The 23,702-nt window shown below is 34.7% G+C and overlaps 1 protein-coding gene across 3 annotated transcripts in view; it reads left to right on the forward strand.

The window, feature by feature from the left end:
• The first annotated feature begins 8,578 nt into the window (after window positions 1-8,578).
• The window catches only part of LOC118181990 (flavin-containing monooxygenase 5-like), a 36,904-nt gene continuing 21,780 nt past the window's right edge, over window positions 8,579-23,702 (forward strand). The window contains exons 1-2 of one of the 3 annotated variants that reach the window (XM_035351241.2): window positions 8,579-8,839; window positions 22,340-22,447. Coding sequence is in view for 1 of the 3 variants with exons in the window: in XM_035351239.2 (XP_035207130.2) it covers window positions 8,824-8,839 (16 nt within the window). In the remaining 2 variants the exon portion in view is untranslated. Of the gene's footprint in view, window positions 8,844-22,339; window positions 22,448-23,702 lie in introns of all 3 variants that reach the window. The other 2 variants (XM_035351240.2, XM_035351239.2) reach the window with 2 other exon arrangements.

The raw sequence follows: 23,702 nt of genomic DNA on the forward strand, positions 1-23,702 counted from the left end.
TTTAAAAGGAAAAGTATATAAGGTATTTTCTCCGTGTTTACCTTGAATATAAGGTATTTTTTAAATACCTTATATACCTTATATTACCTTGAATATAAAGTATATAAGGTATTTTCTCCTTGTGCATGCCTTCGTGGTATAATTGGAAGCATACTCGATGCGTATAGAGGATGTCCAGGGTTTCAGTTCCGGCGGCGGTACTGCAAATTTTTCAAGTCTCTTGCTTTGGAAAAAAAAAAAAAAAAAAAAAAAAAAACTAATGACTCTACTAGGTTAGAGAGATGAGTGATTTTTGCTCATGCAAACAGTTTAGATTTTTAATAAATGCTTGATCGTGGTTAAATATATAATAAATTTAAATGTTTTTTTTATTTTTTAGTAGAACCACCAGTTGTTGCAGCTTTTAGAGGAAAACTGGGTTAGGTTTAGAACTTCTTTTAGGCGGAGTAAGTCCTTTCGACTGCGAAAAACGTGAAAATTCCGTAATTAATAACCATATTACTATTATCATATATCTCATTGGAGACACAAAATATTTTATTTTATAGACACATTATTACAATTATGCTAAATAAATATTAAATTTACTCTTTAGTATTATATTTTTGCGAAAATATCTTGACAGATCCTTGAAATGACCGATTTCAAATATGACTCCACTTAGGCACACATAAAATTTATTCTTATCGGTAGAATCACTTCGAATTTGCATTGGTATTTGCAGATATGCTCAGAAATTTAAGTGAACCTATTTTTGATAGAGTTAAAAATATATAAAAAGTTTTAATTAAAGAAAATTTGAATTCTTATGAAATGTTGCATATTTTTAAGCACAGTCTGGGTTTCAATAATTCGTATCTTCTTGGAGATGAATTTAAACAGAATCACTTAATGGAGTCAGGGAAATAACATTGTGAAAGGAAATTTAATGTTTATTTTAAATTTATTTATATTGTAAAGATCTTAAGTTTTACTAACGTTTATTTTATTTTAAATCTTTACTATCACTTCTTATTTTCTACTTCCGGCCAGAATTAAAAGCTTTAACTTATTTAAGTAAATTTGTCTTGCGAACGCCAAGTACTTAAGTTGTGGCTTTTTGCCAAGCAAGAGAGAGGAAGGAGTGATTAGGAGCAGGCCGCTTGCCATAGCAGTTTTACTCGGTTGCTGGTTGCCTTCAAGGCCGGAAGTTTAATCCTCTTGATAATTTTAAACGTATCGTAGTGCTAACAGTTCTCTGTACTACATATGGCCTTTCTGTTAATATACGGCCAATCTTCAAGTAGACACTTGTTTATTAATCCAAAGTTAGTTTAGTTAGAATTTAGTTAATATTTTTATATTCTTACGTTCAGACCACAAGTGGTTGGTCTCTGTATTCCGAAGTCCGGAAATCATTGTAAAGAGAGAAAAATAAAGGTTTTCGTATACCCTTCCTGTGTATCTTGTCTACTTCCCACATTTATTGAACATAGCTTTAGTAAGCTCCCTGTTCCGAGTCAGGTCATTTAATGTTCCCAAAGCAAGTAAGGAGGAACACTGAACCTGATAATATAAGGTTTAAATTTAAGGTCTGCGCATCTGCATTCATCTTTGAAATTTTCAGCCCCTCAGTTCCAAAATACAACTTCTTAAAGCATATAAATATGTCCTTTTCTCTAATTTTCAAGGATTTTACACCAATAAACCTCTTTCCAAAAGCTTCGATCCATTCATGGATAGACTCAAGTTAAGGATTCTTCAAACTCAGATTTCTGAAAAGTACTTTTGTTTCTAACAGATGTAATTCTAAATAGAAATACTTACACATAATAATAATGCTCTTGGCAGCAGAGAACAATAATTAGAAAAAATATATTATTTAATGTCTCATTTAAAAGCTTTTTAAAAATTGTCTAAAAGCTTTTTAAAAATTGTCTCTCTAAAAAGAAACGTCTCTATTTTAATTTACATCTTTACGTAGAACAGGACCTGTCATCTGTGAATCTACCTTCTGAGTAACCTATTACTGTAGTTATTAGTAAATAGGTATGATAAACACGATTTTGTTTGTAAGCCAAATCAAGTTTGTTCTTTTAGTAGTTAGTTTAATACACCCGTGTTTTCTAACTACGTTACCGTGTTTCTAACTACGTTATGTATTGATTTTGGGTCACTTGCTTTATTGATGTTTGAATTTTATGTTGTAATGTATTTTCTCCCTCCTTTCTACATGCCTTCGTGCTGTAACGGTAGCATACTCAGTGCATGTTCGAGAGGTACAGGTTTGAGTCTCAGTGAGGGCATTGCTTATTTTCCACGTCATCTGCTTGAAAATAACCTAATGACTCTACAATGCCATTTCTGCATTGTTGTACTTTTATACACAACACGAGTTCTTAAGTATTTTTACTCAGAACACGATGTCTGTCAATTACACTTTCTGACCCGAAGCAAAACCAAGTACGTCAAAGCTTAGTACCTTAGTGGCAAACAGTGATGCCCGGAATATCAAATAGTAGCGAGTTATCTTCTTAATTTTTTTAAAAATTATTTTATGTTTTTGAATAAACGGAAGGAAGTTCACATTATAAACTGAACTCTGAAATAAAATATTCGTAGGAATAAACCTAGAGACGTGACATCCGAATTTTGAAAGAAGTTCGAGATTCAAAACCTCGAATTTATGCACGTTTTTCATCATTTGAAACTCTTAAACATCTTAGTGCAAAACTATACATGAGTTTTATTGAGCCTAGTAGTAGTTTTCATCACACAAAGAAAGGGAATGTTGCAATTGTTTTTAGTGAATTTGGATTACCAGTATGAACTTATGGCGACTCGAGAGCCACACGTCTAGTTTTTTGGGGAGAATTTTGTCTACCATGTTTAGAATTTAATCTACATCCGTTATTGAAATAATGTTTTCCCTTCTATACTTTCGCTATTTTTTCCCTATTTTCCCTATTCTATACTTTTCCCTATTTTCCCCATTTTTCTGTAAAATTTTGTTGAAAATCAGGTACTTTATACCTTAATTTAATTTTTGTCTTCTAAATAAATGCAGATACGTTTTTAAATATCGTTTTAAATCAATAATAATAATAATAATAACAATATTAAAGATATGAGATTTAAAAAAATGACAAGCTTTTAGAATTCAGATTTAAATTCGAGAAAACTTAAGATTCATCCAACTTTAAATAAAACTACTTTGCAGAAGCACGACTATTAAGAAAATTGGAGGTAATAATATGAACTTGACATACATGCATGAACATCCCATACGCTATACCCATGCAATGGTCTTTATCCCCATAATCACCTTAGTCTTCCGACAGACTGTTACGGATTTTTTTAAATTTTATAATATGTTATTTTTACTCATAGCAACGTTATCATTATTCCTACATAAGACTGGAATATCAAAAATTTTTGCGTTTTAAGACGCACGCAACATATGGTGATGTTTTGTAATTGCTGTTAGGTAAATTATATGCAAAGTGCAATATACATAACCAAAATAAATAAATGCAATTTTTAACAACTATTCAGACTTCTAGAGACGGTAAAGAAAGTACTAGACACAAAAATATAATTAGGAAGGAAATAATAAATAAAGGAGAAGAAAATTGCAAGAAATGTATTCAGAATTTAAGCAGTTTGCTTAAATATAGCTGAATTTGAAATGATGCTAATTTTTTGCCATCATGAAGCCATCATTCCCATCCCCCCCCCATAATCTGTTGAAGAACTGAAAGATAATGTACTCAGAGAAATAATTATTCCTATTGAAGATGCTCAATTTAAGGAAGTGATCAAGAAGTATTTGCTGCTTTCTCAAGATCTAGGTTTATGCCCAAACTCAATGTGTCCTATCATGTCCAAATGTTTATTCTGCATGACTCTTGTCCTTATCAAATTGATTACAGTATTTATTCTAAGGGAAACTAGAACATCTCTTATTTGATAAGTACTATTCTGAAACTCGTAAAAGATTGAATAGTGAAAATAATTTCGTTTCCTGACAACGTGAAAATTCGAATCATCGGGGGAAAAGTAAATCACACTTTGTAAATATATAATTAGAAACGAAAGAAACTTAGATATACAGGTTAGGTTATTTAATTACGGCAAAGCCTCGAGGGCTATCTGCCTAAGGGAAGGGATGTCTTCGTGGAGGACTTTCTAAGGGAAACTGGCTCGTATACACGTTACACATGGGGAAAACCACAAAAACACCCATGCAGCCAGCCCGTTCGCGGGATTCGAACCACGGATCGAACTACCAGTGTTCAGCGACTTTACCGCTCGGCCGCTGGTGAGCCTTGGATATACAGGGTGGAGCATTTTTTTAATAATATACTCGGCTTTAGCGACAATGAACCTCCAAATATTTTATATCATCATTTTCGCTGTATACCATATTTTCTAACATATCTCTCACCATTTTTTTTTCCTAATTTTATCGGACGAAAAATCGAGAGGGAAAAATTATGCGAATAATTTAATTTCCGAAGGACGCGGTTACACTAAGAACGTAACAAATGAAAATTAGTCATTTATAAATTACAGATAACTATCATAATATTTGCTCCTTTGAAACAAACCCCGCATTCCAATTAGAATACATAGTAATATTTAACGTTGCAATATATAATAGAGTACTTTTATTTCTACTTCACCATAACTTGAATCTCGATCGTTCTTATTGTTGTCTCTGCTTCTTCTTTGGCTCCAAATCATCCATAAATAATTAGAGAAGATGAATGTGCAGCTGAATCAGCGAAATGTGGACAGAATGTCAATTCGACTTTGTCTAGCTTTGATTGGTCAATTCTGGCATTAGGCTGGCATAAAGTTCAACAGTTAGAACGGGACGGTTTGGTCTTTGTTAGTAATAGATGAAAACAATCCCTACGTGGACGAATCCGTTTTAAAATTTTGGGGAGTTTGTTCTCTGAACGCAGAGGAAGGAGAAAACTGTGCGAATTCTCTTAGAATTTTAAGAATCTGGCGCTAAAATGCTAGAAGGAAAATACAGGGGGTGAGTATACGGTCCGTCCATTTAAATTCCATTTGACTATATGCTACGTAGACTTTACAAGAACGTTTTGTCTACATTTGCTACAGTTATTTGTGAAACATGTCTGCCAAATGAGCAATTTTCAGAAATGACTGAGACTGGGAGTAGACTATGTAGCGTGGGCGGACGACCACTGAGCGCTGCCCAGTATGACCACTGATCTGACTTTGTTGTAAAAGTCTTACAGTGTTAATAGTCATCCCCGCAGAAGAGATGTTTTCTACCATAAATATTACATGGGCATATGAGGTCTGTGTATAAGCACAGATATGTTAATTACAAACATTTTCTTGTATAAGTTACACGAGATACTTAGATAGAATTATGACAATTATGTGTGCAATTAAACATTACCTGGTTCCATAGTTACAACACTGTTACTGAGATAATCACAGTAAACTTGTAATTCAGTTATACATTGACTGGAGTTTATAGAATCATGACAATTATGTGTGCATTTAAACATTACCTGGGTTCATAGTTACAACACTGTTACTAAGATAATCGCTGTAAACTTGTAATTCAGTTACACACTGATTGGAGTTTCTATTTTATTTTTAACTGCTTTACAACATTATTTTTAACACGTTTATGCAAAATGGATAGTAATAAGCTTACATTATAAATGTTTTCGCTCTTAACAGTCCAGCGCGGAACACTTCTAAAAACAGACTTCTCCGTTTTGTTGACCATTTAGTGGACCGCTAGATCCCTTGATCAATTGTTCCGGAATTCCTTCTTTGGGAACACTTGAAGGCTAAAATGCATACAACTAGAATGAGAAGTGTGGAACAGCTGAAGAAACAAATGAGACAGGAAACTGAGCGCATAACGTTTGATAGTCTTGAGCTTGCCATGAAAAGTGTTCGTAATAGTCTTGTGCAGTGCATTGATAAACGAGGTGGCCATTTCGGCAGACTCAGTATTTCCCAAATAATTGTGGCAAATGCACATAAAGTTTAGTAGAAAAGTCCGCGGGGCATGTACTATATAAATGGACAATGCTGAAAAGCTGACATATATTGACATATATTTATAAAATATTTGGAATTTCATTGTCTCTAAGGCCGAGTATTTTACTTTGCAATGAGTAATCGGAAATGATCCACTCTATCAGTGACTTTAAATAAAGAGGATTCGATATGAATTGTTGCAGTTTCTAAACTTGCGGTAAAGGAGTTAGTTTTGTAAAAATAAACAAGTACACGTTTTCTCTCCATAGCTTACGATTTATGCAAAGTTTTCTATGCATCAAGCAAGTGATAATTTTTATCACATCTAATTTTAAGCACGTTGCCTGATAATAGGTGTCTTATCAGATTTTATGCTAGATAAATATTTGATTCTCTTTTCGATACAACTAGTTAACAGATTTGTTTTTAAGAATGCAAATTAGCCTAACCCTATTTTTACGAGTAGATACTTTGTGGAGAAGATGTGGAATTTATAGATATAATTTTTATGGTCTATCGCTTTAAAAAAAAATTGTGATTGTTACATAAAGCTTCGCAAGCTAAGAATTTGATTTTTTTTCTTTTTGGCATTATGGCGACTCACACAAGATTATCCTCCAAGGAAAAGGATGCCTTCATGGAAGATTTATAATCGGAAACTGATACAGTCAGGTGTTTGCCGAAATTCGAGTCTGATTAGACCTATTAGGTGTGTTATTGTGACTAATTTTATTTGTGTAACCTAATTAGAACAGCTTGTTGGTAGGAGCCTTGAGCACCATATACGTGATAGTATGATTCCCCCCCCCCGTTCTCTAATTTTAAGGGGGAGCATCCCAGGGTGGCAGAGGGTCTCCCAAATCCCTTCCTGTACCACCAAGCAACACGAGAGGACTTCTGGCTCAGCATATGTTTACATTGCTCCCATGTTGCAAAAAGGCTATACATTTACAACATCCCTGCCTTCTCCGGGATTCGAACCTAGGCCCTTTGGGTGCCACTACTTGTTGTTAGCGATTTTAAGTATTTTAGTATCGAACAAGTTTTTTTTTTTCCTGAAAAAACGTTAAATTTCTGGAACGATGAGTTAAGTAGATTATAAGATCACAGCTGAAAATTTGTGGAGTTAAGGAAAGAAGAACGTAAATAAATAGTTAAAGATAAGTATTTTTTTTTTTCCCCAGCAAAGAAGAACGAATAGTTAAATATATAAAGTAACAAATTATAAAAAAAGATGAACCAAATGAAAAATGAAGAATTAAAAATAAAAAAAAAAAAAATAAAATAAAAAAAAACTTTTTAGTACGTTACGAGTAAAAGTAATAATAACATCAGTCATTAAAAGCGCTTAAATTATCATCCTATTTCATATCCATACAATATCATTAGTAACAGTGAATAATAGCAAATAACATAACAGGGAGTCATTAAATTTTGTTTAGGAATATTTTTGCGTTTTATCGTGATCAGGAATTTGATTGGTTAATTAAAAGGTAATTTTAAAATGATTGTAAGATTTCTATTTCTCACATTTGACTTTAATGTAAAAAACCCAAGTCTTTATTCTAAGGATCTTTTTGAAATAATGCTCCTAAATTTCTTTTTTACTATAAATTTACTGTACTTGTACTATAAAATATTTTTTATTTATTACGCGCTCCGCCTTTTGGCACTGCATAGAAAGAGATGGATGCCCTGTGGAGAAGTGTTTTGAGGGAAGCTGGCTGCTTTTCACCTTACGCATGGTGAAAATCATGAAAACGCTCATTTAACCAGCCCATTCACCGGAACTCGAACTCCGGACCGAATTACCAGCATTCAATGGCTTTTATCGCTCAACTGCTAATAGGCACTACATTGTGAAATAGTGTAGTAATTTTGTCGCGATGTGAATTTGTACGGTAGGTTTCATGAATTCTAGCAATTTTTTAGAGATTTCGCGAGTATCAAATTAAATTTACAAATTTAAAGCTTTTCCCGTTTTCTAATTCCTAATTAATCAATTAATTATTACTTACAAATTTTCAATTGCGGAAGAAAAACTGCTCACATACAAATGTACTCCCAAACAAAGTGATTTTTTTAATTGCAAAAATTCGTAATTGAGGGAGAGCATTTATCTTATGAAATGTACGAATAAAAGATAATGAAATCTGTATCTTAAAATCTTTGAATAAAATTTATATCACAGTATAAAATAATTATCCTCATTTGTAAATTTTCTGGGGCGTTATTTATGTTAGTCTCCAATAATAAAAATAATGTAAAATTATTTCATTACTGAAGAATTAACGTAAAATTATTTCATTACAGATTGTTACTAAATCATTAAAAATCTGAAGTGTTTTCTTCAAATTTGTGTCATAATAATGCTAAATAATATACGAGAAATGTATTCGCAGGCTGCTGAAATTGCTTAGGAGGCCGTCAGTTTGATTAGCTTAGTGAGTGCAGTGGACTATGTTGTTAGATGAGTCACATTTAATTAATACTTTCAGCATCAGATGGCAGCACTTGTGTTTAAAGTATCGAAAGTAAAGTTAAACGCTAAAAACCTGTTGAATCAAACAACTTGACCTTCGTGTTGCTTATTTCCTATCAAAAGTTGATATAGCTTGTATTGTATTACTTTGTTGAAGAGAATAATCATCGCCCAAGCAGCATCAGCGTTTGACAGTTCCCGGTGAACACATATCTATGGATAAAACGCATGTCACTAGAGTGCAGTGTGGCTAGATTTGAAATCCAGCTCCTTTTGATGACCTGTCGTATGTCAAAACAAGTTCAAAGGACCAGTTCCAGGAGATGAACCGTGCAGACGGTGAGTAAGTGAATGAGTCATGTTGTTCTTCCTAAAGCCCCTTCGATTTTTGTTGAGACAGCAATCCCGTTATTTTATATTTGGGTTTCTGTTATGTTGTTTTGGGATTAACGCAAATCGGCATCAAAACTCTATTTAACTTTCTACATACTTGATATGTGCTAAAATTTAGAGTTAATTGCAACCATTTACATTATAACTTTTCATTATTATTGTGTTTCAATTCTATGTAATAAAACTTCAGAATTATTTTATCGTGATTAGGAACCTTATTTCTTGATTAAAAGGTAATTTAAAAACAATTGTATGAATTCTATTTCTGAACTTAGTGTAATAAAACAAAGTCACTGTTATCGTAATACAATTTCAAAATACTTTGTTTTTTTAGTTTTTTTTTTCATTTTTTTATCAATGGCAGATTGTGAACAATTGCAAATGTAACCCAGTTCATTAATCTATACAAGGCCGGATGTGGTGGTCTCTTTATTATGGAGGTACCTAATAGGTGGACCACCATCGCCTTTCCTATGAAGGGACAGACAGTTACACCCATGCCTTCTCCGGGTTTCGAACCCAGGCCCTTTGCCATCGCAGTCAGCTCCCCTGACCACCATTCCGACTGTGCGGCGTGTTATTAGTTATTCGTTTAGATATGCTTCTTTTTGCGTGCCTAGTTACTATGTTTGTGTTATAAATCAGAGTAATAATTTTATCGCGGGTCGAAATTGTATGGATTGATAAAATATTTCGCAACTATCAAATTAAATCGACGAATTTTGTATATTTTGTGTTTTCTAATTTTTGTTATAGCTATTGGATTATTTATCATATTTAAATAATTATATACAATTTATGTTGAGTTGATTTATCTTAAAATTGAGTTACGGAGCAATAAACATTACTAAGGTTGGGTTATTTGAACATGACAAAGCAAATGGAGGCTGCCTAAGAGAAGGGGATGGAGAACTTTCTGAGGGAAACTGTTTTGTAGTCCCGTGGCACATGAGTAAAACAACGAAAACTGACCTTGCAGTCAGCTCATTCGCCTAGGTTCGAGTCCGGTACGAATAACAAATATTCATCGATGCTAACCCTCGGCCACTGGTGGGTCTAGACATTAGACAGAAGAAAAAGTATGCATTTGGGGCAATTATAAAACATTCGGCCACTTCTATGAGAATCTAAATTTCAAGCAGCAAAATGATTATCAGAAGTTGACTGCTTTATAAATACTGGTATCAGTATAATGCTTATTTAATTATGTGCTAGTTATTAATATTATTGTTCCCAATGCAATAAAGGCCCACAAGCGAACAAACGGTCAAATCGAAGGACACGGATACCTCGGTCCGGAGCTCGCGTCCCGGCAAACGGACTGGCTGAATGGAGGCTTTCGTAATTTTTCACGGTGTGTAACGTAGATACGAGCTACTTTCCCTCAGAAAGTCCACTTCGAAGGTATTCCTCCCTTTAGGAAGAGAGCCCACAAGTGCTTTGCCATAATCAAACAAACCAAGCCAAATCAAATCTAGTTAGCTTTTTGTCAAAATGCGTGAGTAAAGTAATATTACGTAAAATTAAAATGCGTAAGAGTGAATTCTCAGCTGCGAGATTATTAGTGCCATTCGAATTTATTGCAAAATTATTATCGCTGGTTCTAAGGCCCCAAACTGCACAATTTACCCCTCAACCGACCTTCAAATTTTGCTGTTTTTTTATACACGACATTTAAATTCTGTGTCCATTCACTATTGTGATACCAGTATGTGATGCTGGCATGTATTCTGGCAAGGTTTCCAAATCAAACTGGCAGATAAATATGCCCTACACTATATAATTTTCATTTATGATAAGACTGTTCAACAGTGGTAGTTCGACCTGGGTTCAAATACTGGCGAACCGACTGGTTTCAGTACCACGCTCGAAATGAACTAGTAACGAAAGTATCAGCTCTTGCTGGAAGTGTCAAGTTGGCACATAATATTTCTCTAGAGGAAATTATTTCGCGCCTGTTGTCCGATAATGAAAACAATAAAAACATTATTATATATTAGATTAGTTCTATAGATTCAAAACTTATTAGGCACTAGTCTATGTTCTTCGGCCTGGCAAGATTATGCGTACCAGTGGCCGAATGGACAGCACCGCTGAACACTGATAGTTCGAATCGAGTTTGATTCATGACTTGCTCCATAGGTGTCTTGTGATTTGCGCTATGTGTAACGTGGATATTTCCCTTAGAAGTTACTCCTTGAATCCTTAGACAACTAAACGTTGAGTACGAAGCAATTAACCAACCCGGCACCACTCCAGTCACTGATGTCAGTATTCATGAGCTACAGTTACCCGGCGGAAAGGTCGCGTCCGTGAAAGGTCATCTAGCCTGATTATTTGAACATGAAAAGCCATGAGGGCTATCTGCCTAAGAGGAGAGGTGCCTTCGTGGAGGACTCTCTGATGAAAACTGGCTCGTATTCACATTACATGTGGGGAAAACCAAGAAAATCAACCATGCAACCTGCCCGTTCGCTGGGTTCGAACCTAAATAAGTAGAACCACCAGTATTCCGCGGTCTTAACCAAAACTATCTCGAAGAACAAGGCCTGAGCACTAGCGGCTGATTGGTCAGTGACGTCATGAGCAGAAGACCTACGTGAAGCAGCGGAAATCTTCTCCTACAATCATCCAGCGATGATGCGCATTTTTACTTTGCTTTCTAAATTCAGATTTTGTCTTGCATTCAGAGCCTAATCTTAAATTAAAATATTTGATCTATGGAAAGTTGTTCAGAAATTATGAAAAACTAAAAATATAAATACTGTGTGTAGTTCCCCTCCCCCAAATTTTTATATTTTATTTTAATTACTCACTCATTGCTTTTCAAGCAATATGAGTGAGTAATTAAAATAAATATAAAAATAATTGCTAAATAATGACAAATTAATCTCAATTAATGATAGCTATGTATATAATTTAAATAAATATAAATAAATATAAATAATGATAAATATGCCCCGAAAATAAGTGAAAAAATAAACAGTAAGAGAGAAAATTAATGATATTCAGACATACTACAAATATCCAGGATGAGTGAACAGTAAATACTTTGGACAGCATTTCATTTCTCTTGTGACGTTTATTTTTCATTCATACATGTAACGGAAAATAGATAAAAGAATTTTGTTGAGAAAACATAAAATCAAAGACTAAAATTTTTAAATTCGGTAAATGTAAAGAGGCTTGAACCGTAAGTATGTTTCCGTAAGTCTATTACTAATTTATATTTTTAACTGAAGATACTTTAAAAAATTATTCTAGGAATTAATGAAACTATCAGTTCAACTGAAAAGGAAAATAAATTGAAACTCGCACTATAAAGTACATGCAACATGAAAAAATAAATTTTATGACAAGCACAAGACATAAAATGTATCCTAAATTGCATAAGGTATTTATTTTCATTGTCGCACTTTTAAGAATACTTCTATGTAGATTAAGTCTAGAATTTCAATGAATTGGAATAGACTGGGCTATTTAACATGAAACAACGGTATGTGTCTTTCACGGTATTTCTTTGTCTTTTCTTTAAAAATTTGCATTAAGATTATGCATTATATTTATATATTCATACAACTGTTTTCGATTGTATATCATTTAAAATTCACAGTTTTATTTCTTGAAGCCAGTTAATCACAATTTTTGATTTAACTCTCTATTTGTTTCATTTAGGAAATGTTAATCTTTAAAAGAAAAATTGGATATATTTGTTAACGATTGAAGACAGGCAATTAAACTATAATCAAACGACTAAAAACAGTTACTGAATCTGACAGAAGATCTGATAAATGCCAATTATTATTACAATGCAGTCAAACAGTTATTTTTATTTCAATATTAACAATTCCTTTTTAAAAACATAAAATCAGAGATATTTAATTTGTTAAACCAGTATTAATCAGTTAACTTTTTACAGATCTCTTTGATTATTTAGACATATGTTTATCAGGGCATTATGCTGAAGACATTAAAAAGATGTATATTCAAATGTTTTAGTAAAAAACTATTATTGGGAAAGAAATCATGTAATTAATAAGTACCCTAAAAAACGGGAACTTTAAACTTTTAAAAACATCCGCATGTTGCAGAACTTATATGGCACATATTGCATAACACAGTGTAAAGGGGCACATTATTATGTATTTTTTTCTAAACTATAAATCGTAAAAAGTAAACAAAACAAACAGGAAAAAAGCAAGAGCTAACTAGTAAGTAAACAATGGAAACTAGGGGTGAATGAGGAGGGGCGCCGCAAGCAGCCGGTCTTATAATGTGACGTCACGCTTTCGCGCTCAGGCCTTGTAATTGTAACTGTCTAGCCTAGGTGTTGGTTTGTATCTATCTAGAAGGTGTTCTATTAACCGCCAGTAGGTAGGCCGCAAGTTATCTACAACCAAAACACTATGCGTATTTCCGTATCTTCCTTCGGCGACGTGTACTCCCGAACAGTTTCAGGGTGTTGCGAACGGATCAGTGTGCTTCCATACTCCCCCTTCTCAAATTTGCTGAGCGATTTGAGAAGCTGTCGTCTAGGCGTCTTCGTAATCACTGCCAATTAACGCTAACGCAATTCAGTGTCAGATTTGTTCCTGCAATTTCGCGCATCGTGTGCTGTGAAGTGGTCGCAGTCGTTGGCAGTGACAGTTTAATAATTTTCCTAAACCACTCGGTAAATGCGTAATTGCCGACTTCCATCACTTTGGGGTGGTTTTTGAGTCTCGTCTGTTTTTCATTAGAGTTCATTTTATCTCTCAATTCAATGAATGAGTTGCTACTACTACTACTACTACTACTAATAATAATAATAATAAAGTCTTTCGTTATAATTCAAATATCTGCGACTAGATTTTTCCCAATTCTTTTAGTTTGTACCAAAAAGTATTTAAAAAAAAATATGGGAAACTAGTTCAGATGCAATTACTCTTTATTTAACAATTTTTTATGTAAGAAACACTCGAATACTTAGTAAGGGAAGAAAAATGCGTTTATAAAGCATGGATGATGTTAATACGCATACACTTATCTCTAGTCCTAAATTTATAATAAGTCTTTAGTCACAAATTTATTGCGCAATCTCTATTAGAACTGTTGCAGTTAATTAAGTAAATAGTCTGCTATATGTAGCGGAACAGACAGGCAGAAAGAAGTACAGGGGGCACTAAAACATCGCCATGAGCAAAACTGGTATCTCCCCACTGCACTAACCATCTATAGAAGTGTACCCTGACCGGGAACGCTAACACCATGCTCGGGAATTAGTTTACATTGCAGCAAGCAGCATTCATAATACACTGTTATATATTAATGGTGCATAATTTGCATTACAGACAATATTGTCTCAGATATACTTTACACGGGTACTTTGCAGTTGAATGGATAGATACAATAATTACAATGCATAATTACACTAAGTTATTTACAGATGTATATACATATTTCTTTTATGTTTCGGTTTGGAGCTTTGTTGGTGAAGGGAGAGTGTTTATGGTATGTGGTTCGTTGTTTGTTTGGTTTTTTGTTACACGATTCACAGTTTATAAGTTATTATTCACAGTGCAGTTCATAATACAATCCTGTGTTTCTTGTCCCGGTAAAAATTCCTGAACTTACTGTGATGTTATTGTGAGACAAGTGAGATAAGTCACAACAACAAACATCGTTCTAAAGACTGCAACAAGTTTCTCCGAATTTAAAAGCTGTTTGTCAACAGACTGCGAAATGTTTTTGTGTAACTGCACTTATGAGTAGAAGAATGCTGTTGAAATCTGATAATTTTGTCTTGGGTTGGATTCTTGCTGTACGGGTTAGCTGCGTGATATTTTCTTGGTTTTCATCATGTGTATCATGAACACTAGCCACTTTTATTTAATAGGAAATCTATTCTTCGACAGTCACCACGAAACATTCAGGAATTATCAGCTTTGTGGATGAAAATAAGTATAAATTGGGCATTTCTTAATTGCTCGCAGCAGGGCGTATAGGCGTTGCAAATGCAAAGTAGTATTAACTAAACTTAACACGCTAAAGAACAATTATTAGAAAAGCTAAAACAGTAAGAATCAGCGTAAGTTGCATAGGTTTACAGGACAAATTTCAACGTTTTAAAGCGTGCCTCCTTCAACTGCAGGAGTGAAAAAGACGAAGATACATGCGCTTAAGCAACAATAATAGGTTAGATTAGGTTAACTGAATAAAGGCAAAGCAACTCGAAGGATATTTACTTATGAGGAGGAATGCCTTCGTAGAGTACTTTTTTAAGGGAAACTGGCTCTTATCCACATTATACTTGGGAAAAAACCACGAAAATCAACTATGCATCCATCCCGTTCGCCGGGATTCGATTTCAGAATCAACTCTCAGTTTTCAGAGACTTTACCGCTCGATCGCTGGTTGGCCGCCACAATAATAGACCCAAAAATTCGAGAAATTTCCAGTTAATGAAAGAAACAAAGCTACTAATGCCTTCTATTGAAAAAAAGTGAAAACAATTATGAAGTAATTGTACTAAAAAACTGAAGACAGAGATTGATTAAATAAATAGCTAGAACTGAATTTTGGCTGCAAAGAAATCGAAAATGTGATTTTTTGACCAGCAACATTGGACAACAGAACATTTATTTTATTTTTCATTTTTTTAATTTTATTTATTTATTTATTTTTTTTTTTTTGTACAGTAGTTGTTTACCATATTGGAATAACAAAAATCTTTAATAACAGTTGTCCGAAAATAAGGACAACAAATAAAATATAGTAAACTGTCACAGCTCTTGAAACATGTGGCACAAAAGAGCAAAAAAATGGCAAGAATTTTCCAACTTATGTACATGAAATTCCAGAAGGAGAGTAACATGGGACTCGTTGGCCACAGAATGTCTTAAACGTCACAGATGCATTATGTTTGCTAACAATATATGGCTGCAAATGTTGTAGGAGTACAGCCACCTTGTACGCTTTGTTCTCGAGGTAGAGGGTGACTGCGAAATGCTACATTTTGTGTCTATTGTTTTGTTCACATGCTTGATAGCTGAGATTGTCGTTGTGAAGATCGATAACTTTCCTTAGTAGAAAATTCTTCATGGAGGCATACTTTCTCTTTGGGCAGAATGCTCTCGAGTGCTTTGCTGTAACCAAATAATCAACGAACTAACCGACGCTAACTATGGTATTTATGACGCTTCTTTATACAGGTCACACGATTCATAAAATTACAAAAGGAGGATCTACTTAATTCATCACTTTGTGTATTACTGGTGCGTTTTCCGGTTATATAGCATCCCCACATGTTGCCGAGCGACTGAAGACAGCTGAATATTGGTGGATCGTCCCGGGTTCGAACTCAGGCGAACGGGTTGACTGCATGGCTAGTTTTCATGTATTTCCCCGTGATTTATGTGAACGCGATTCACATTCCCTTAAAAATTGCTCCACGAAAACATCCCTCCTCTTAGGCAGATAGCCCTCGTGTACTTTGCCATATTCAGATACAACCTAATTTAAACCGATTACTCAAGAATCACTAAAGTGGTGTGCAATCCCATCAAAATACTGATAATATAGTAACTACAGAATGCGGTGAAATTTGCTCAAAAAGGGCTATTTTTATACAGCCTTATATGACTTTTAATGCAATTATTATCTGATTTCCTTCTATCAATTTTGAGAGAGAGAGAGAGACTGCTGGCCACCGTAAATGTAACACCCTGAAGGAAGCATGCAAATGTAATGAAATTTACAACATGCATTAGCGGAGGTGAGATATGCAAATGATTGGAATTTCAGCGATGATGCACATCACGCGCGCCTGTGGCGCCATTTCAAAGCACTGTTTAAGGCTTGGAGTTTTCGACGATTTCAAGTTGAGTAATTGTGCTTTTCTTGTGTTTTTTTTTTTTTTTTTTTAAAAAAAAAAAAAAAAAAAAAAAAGGCTATTAATTATGCCTCGTAGTAAACAGCGATCATCGTTTGATCAAGTATCCGAGTTTGTCAGAGGAAGGATAATGGCCTACCGTGGATTATCTTTCAGGGAAATCGGTAGTCGTGTTGGACGAAACCAAACACCTGTAATTAATGCGAATATGTGACCGTTAGATGCAGGAGGGTACGACGGACCGACGTGTTCGATCGCATTCACCTCACTGTACCACTTCACGTGATGACAGGAACATTGTGCGCATGGTAGTGACGGATCGCTCAGTCACATCACGAACCATAGCACAGCACATTCAGTCTGTAACGCATCATCCAGTGTCTGCGCGTACCATTCGATGCCGTTTACAGCAGAGTGGTTTGTCCGCAAGACGTCCATTGCTTCGTCTACCCTTGACGCAGAACCACAGACGTCCCCGCCGCCAATGGTGCGATGAAAGAAGGATGTGGACGGTAGAATGGAATGAAATTGTCTTTACTGACGAGTCACGCTTCTGTCTGCAACACCACGATGGTCGGATTCGAGTCTGGAGACAACGTGGAGAGAGGATGCTGAATAGCTGCGTTATGCACCGCCACACTGGTCCTGCACCGGGTATTATGGTATGGGGCGGTATTGGATATCATTTTCGCACTCCTCTAGTAGGCATTGCCGGTACTTTAAACAGCCAGCGCTACATCTCCGAGGTGTTGGAGCCAGTTGTCTTTCCTTACCTTCAACAGGATAATGCGCGACCACACGTGGCACGTATTGTCCAAGGGTTCTTCGTCAATCGCCGGATTGAATTGCTTCCCTGCCGGCTCGCTCTCCGGATCTTTCGTTGATAGAAAACATGTGGTCAATGGTTGCTGAACGATTGACCCAGATTACATCACAAGCTGCCACACCAGATGAACTTTGGCAACGCGTAGAAGCTGCTTGGTCTGCTGTACCCCAAGAACACATACAAAGTCTCTTTGAATCAATGCCGAGGCGTGGGACAGCGGTGATCTCCAACAATAGCGTCTACTCTGGCTACTGATTCTGGATAGAACCACACTTCACAGAAGTCTATAAATTTAATGATTTGGTACTTGGTCAACATGTTACCTAATAAATAAATTTTGTTGTGATATCTCTTGTCTTTCTTGGTGTTGCAATTTGGGTGGCCAGCAATGTATATTCGAAAACTGTTAATCATATGATATAAAAAATGTCAGTAACCTTTTGTTGTCTTACCAATTAGTAAAAGGTTAACATTTTTGTTTTATCGTTAAATAATATGTGGCTTCCATTGATAATTTTCTGATCATAGAAACATGATTTCTATTGGATTGAAAATGATTAGGTTTGATTCTGCTTGCCTAATGAAAATGCATAAATCACTTTTCCTGATTATTGATACTTGTATGTCTACAACATTGTTGCTTCTCTGATGTTATGTTGCCTGTTATTCTTCAAAAGGGATTTACGATTGTTTTATTAGATATTTTTTCGTAATGTGATTTGTAAAATGTAGTCTACTGATCTACTGTATTTTGAATTTTGAATGTTCTGAATTTTAACTTTAATTTTTACTGTTTTCAAATTTAAGAAATATTGCTCTGTAGTAAGTATTTACGTCTCTACTATTCTGAGCATTTAATATTAACTGCAGTCTGCTAAATACAGAGTTTTGGGACTTTTGGGAATTTGGTTATTAGGAATTTGAAATTTAGACGAATATGTCCCTAGAGTTAATTTTTTTTTTCTGTTTTGTTAATGTATCAGGACTTGTATTCCTCTTGATTTGCTTTGGAAACATGAATGGTCCTGACTCGGAACAGAAAGCTTACTCAAGCTATGTTCAAGAAATTGTGAAGTAGACAATACAAGCAGGAAGGGTATACGAAACCCTTTATTTTCTAGACTTTACAGGAATTTCCGAAACTTCGGAATACAGAGACCAACCACTTGTGGTCCGAACGTAAGAATATAAAAACTACTAACTAAAACTTTAACTAAAACTAACTTTGAATTAGTATACAAGTGCCTAGCTTTAAGATTGGCCTTTATTTAACAAAGGTCCGTATGTAGTACGCCGAGCTGCTAAAACTACGATACGTTTGCAATTATCAAGAGGACTAAACCTCTGGCCTTGAAGACAACCAGCAACCGAGTGAAAACTCGTAAATACAATGGCAAGCGGCTTGCTTCCAATAACTCCTTCCTCTCTTTTGCTTGGCAAAAAGCCACAACTTAAGTACTTAGCGTTAGCAAAACAATTTGCATAAATAAGTTAAGGCGTTTAATTCTGGCCGGAAGTAGAAAATAAGAAGTGATAGTATAGTTTTAAAATAAAATAAACGTTAGTAAAACTTAGGATGCTTACAAATGTAATGCAGTTTTGCTTTACTATTTCATATTTATTACCTCTACTTATGTGGATCAAAACTTATACTATTGTACATATCATTTAAATAAACTTATACTCTACTTATGCGGAACAACGCACTTTGTTCTTTTCTTAATTCGTTACTGCTATACTCTCAATCATTTTAAAATCAAAGGTAGAATGAGAGCTTCAAATTGTTTTAACATCAATTATTTTGTTTCCTTCCTATATATGTATTATATCAAATGCCATATACAAGTATTTGAGATTCTGACGAAATTATTTATATTAAACCATATGTTGCTATGCATTTGTCTGTACATCTGACACAAATTTTCATTTTTATCTCCCTTTTAATCATATATGATAAGTTATCAGCTTCTCGCAACACTCTCCCATTAGAAGAAAGTTTAATCCGTTTTCTGAACACAAGTTTGCTTAAGCTCTTATCCCACAGTAAAATAATACAGATAACTAACTGGTTTAGGAGCAACAGAATTAGTAAGCTTAGAGAAGCGCTGTAATTTTCTGAACAGGTTTTTTACAAAGATTGAAAAATATTGACCACATTCTAGAGATAAAAATACTCTAAGTCTTAAGTTTTTCTAACAAAAGAAGAAATAGGTGGGATTTCCTTGTTCAAGAGAGCAAGTTTCACAGAATGGTTCGATATCTTATCATTTCTGTTATTTCTGTATTATACCAACAAATCGGTTGCCCGACCTATACACTTGCCTGAGAAGCAATTGCCCCACAGGCATGTTTATCTTATACTCAGGTGTTGGATAGGTACGTTTGCCTGACAGTTACATGTATTGAATGGTAATATTCCCTTCTGCTTTTTCAAGGACCTAAAACCCTACAGAATTTAAGTTCACTCTGGGTATTATTAGTTTTTTTTTTCATATATGTGTGTGTGTATATTTGTGATATCCCTCTCAAGGACTACGTCATTTTTAATAGTCTATAATGCAATATAGTGTACAGTACCGCGCAGGAAATCTATAATTATTCTATTTGTTTTATCTTTAAAGACAGTTTTGCTTCGTTTTTCTCGTTCAACGTATTCCTTGCGAGTTGACGAAAGAGCTCTCCCACGAATGTTATTCTCTGTCCTACGTTACACTTGCAACTGTTTCTATGCTCATTAGTTATTGTGTAAACACCAAATTGAGGATTTCCAACAAGCGTTTCGAAACTTGTGTGCCATGCTTTGATATGACTTTGTGCTTTTAGAATACCAAGATTTACTCTATCGAATACAGATCAAAAATCAATATGAAATAAAGGAGTACTTTAAGTAAACTTTCCATTTTTCGTATTGCGACTGATTTCTGCCATGTATGTAATTATCTTCGAAACAATATGTTACTGCATTTGCTTCTTCGAGAATAAGAGGCTTTAACTCATCAAGTGCAGATGGAATATCACGAGATGGAAGAAAAACAAGAGCTGAATATGTAGAAGTTTCAAACTAAAACTTTCATCGTTGACATACCTTTTAGCAAGTCCTGACACCTGAATATGGCCTACACACTTTTTCCTAAATGAAAGAAACATCCTTTATTTGTGTGATCTGGGAATTCGTGACCCAATTCACTGACAATGAAATGAAGATTTAATCTGTTGTCATGTTCAGCAGTAAAGTCATTCAAATATTGAATTAGTATAACACTTCTCTGATTTACTCGTCATTAAAGCGTTAACAAGAGGAATTACTTTTGAATTTTCATCAGTTTCAGTAGAAGCGTAGATGGTATGCAGTTAAAAGAAAGTTTGAGCCGTTTTAAATGCTCCTTCCATGATCCAATAAGGGGCTTTCAACAACAAGAGTGCGTGTTCGTTGTTAATGGAGGAATCATTTATTAGAAATTTTCTGTCATCAGTAGTCCTAAGCTGTAATGGAATATTAATATTTTACAAAGAAGTTGACTGCGGAGGTAAAACTTCTTTACGAGCTCTTTTTATAACTTGACGTAGGGCATGATGACTAGGCATTGTAGGATGACTTTGCTCCGGGACAGCATTGATTTTCTGTTAAATAACTTGCGCTGGTGTGTCACCAGTTTGGTGGGCATTCCGTTTAATATTATCTACTGATACAGAAGTATATATATATATATATATATATTATCATCAGCTCCATATTATATTCCTTGTGGTTCAAAAGGTGATGTCCAGTTATAAGTATGTTGTTCGCATACCCTCCATAATTGTGTTTTGCGCTTCTCGCAACATGAATAAAACAAATCACCTCTGTTTTTGTATTCCATATCAAATAATCATTAATAATTAACTTAGGATGATCCCTTTTTGAAGGTACAACTTGAACCATTTTTCAAAAGTGATATGCATGTTAATGCCTAACGCAGCCACCTAATATGTGGCAAGAATGAAACAGAAGAGATAAAGCCCTGATAAGAGACTAGACCAATGAAGAACGGTGTAATGTCCTATATTTCAGGCAATAAGGTGAAACGGTATTTTCTATGTTCTTTCTTAGGATTCTGTAATACAGAACTTGCGAGGCAAAGTAACCCCTGTCTGCCCAATTCATGGAGGTTCAAAGGCCAAATTAGTGATCGGAAGCGCTAACAACACATCTCTGAGGAATTCCATCTTGTTGAAATAGAAATCCGGACGTTCATCAATAGTGTGAGTCGTGGGAGGGGGGAGTAGTGTCTCGCCTTAGCATTGGTCATTTTTCCAGCATGTTAACTTTCATTGCTTGGCGACGAATACAGACGTCAGCCGCGTATAATCAGCCTGCTGAGAAATGTGTGTACTGAGTTGACGAGAACTCAACAGCATTTTTTTTTCCATGTGCATAAAATAAGTTTTTAAAGAGTTTTCATAGGCCAAAAGAAAAATATTTACTAATGTTTGGATTAAGTACTACTGATTTGTTATTCAGGTAAGAGTCGATATGTGGGAAATTATTTACTCGGGATCTAAAAAGTATATGTTGTTTTTTCACTCGTGTTTATGTTCATGAATTGCTTTAAATTAATGCTGTCGGTTTCTGTAATGTGCAATAATCAATTAACTTTATTTTACATTTATTTCCTTATGTGATATTGTTTGATGTTTCACACCATATTTACTGCTGTTATAAAAATTCCTCATTTTAAATTTATTTCATTTTTTGAATATTTTATTTCAGTTAGAGTTGGCAATACTGGAATTTACACAAGCCATTTCACGGTGCGGAACAAATTATACACAGTTTCAGAATAATAAAAAACAACTGAAGATGAGAAAATAAAATAAGGTACTTCTAAATACAATTACATGCATAATCAGAGATAAATCTTAGATCCATAGGACGCGGGAGAAAAATTCAGATACCTGAATCAGTGTGCTGAGTGAAACTCGTGTTCTGAGTCAGATCTTCACAGATTCCGAATCTTTAAAAATTAATTGTAGACATCCATATTCAGTAAAAAGTATAATTATTAGTGAATGATGCAGAACAGAAGGTGGATGATGCGAAAATGACGTTTTATGAATGGGGGATGAAAAAAAACCGTTATTCAGAAGCTCTGCGTCACTGAGCGCTATCAGCCATCCTAACGCTGACGTGGTAAAAAGCGGGATAAAATTAAAGACATCTAAAATGAAGAAGAAAATATTGCTGTAATTTTAAAACTGTCCAGGAGGGAGATGATGATATAGAAGAACGATTATGTATGCAGATCTAACATATTAAATAGATGTGCTGCGTAGTGTCTGGAAACGTAAACTTCTGGAATAATTTCATAGCTTAAGATTTTAATAAAATTTAAAGCATTATTTGTTTAGGCAAAACGATAGAAATTTTTGTTTAGCTTGTTGCGATAATCCTTAAAGTAATCAGTGGTTAAGTCTTCATACAGATGTCTGTTTCTGAGAAACCAAAGGGTTCCAGTAATAAGATGAAGAGACTTATTTTGCAAAATTTGTAGCTTGCTAATTTCCTTCTCCTCTCCTGTAATATCTTTAGTCGCCAGTTCCATGATACATCGCGAACAGTGTGCAAGATGAAGAGACTTATTTTGCAAAATTTGTAACTTGCTAATTTCCTTCTCCTCTCCTGTAATATCTTTAGTCGCCAGTTCCATGATACATCCCGAACAGTGTACAAGTTGAAGAGACTTATTTTGCAAAATTTGTAGCTTGCTAATTTCCTTCTCCTCTCCTGTAATATCTTTAGTCGCCAGTTCCATGATACATCGCGAACAGTGTGCAAGATGAAGAGACTTATTTTGCAAAATTTGTAACTTGCTAATTTCCTTCTCCTCTCCTGTAATATCTTTAGTCGCCAGTTCCATGATACATCCCGAACAGTGTACAAGTTGAAGAGACTTATTTTGCAAAATTTGTAGCTTGCTAATTTCCTTCTCCTCTCTTGTAATATCTTTAGTCGCCAGTTCCATGATACATCGCGAACAGTGTACAAGATGAAGAGACTTATTTTGCAAAATTTGTAGCTTGCTAATTTCCTTCTCCTCTCCTGTAACATGTTTAGTCGCCAGTCCCATGATACA

Source organism: Stegodyphus dumicola, chromosome X2 (genome assembly GCF_044657685.1).
Source record: "Stegodyphus dumicola isolate Sdum_Otavi_A_Nest chromosome X2, ASM4465768v1".
In the NCBI taxonomy this organism is placed as follows: Eukaryota; Metazoa; Arthropoda; class Arachnida; order Araneae; family Eresidae; genus Stegodyphus; species Stegodyphus dumicola.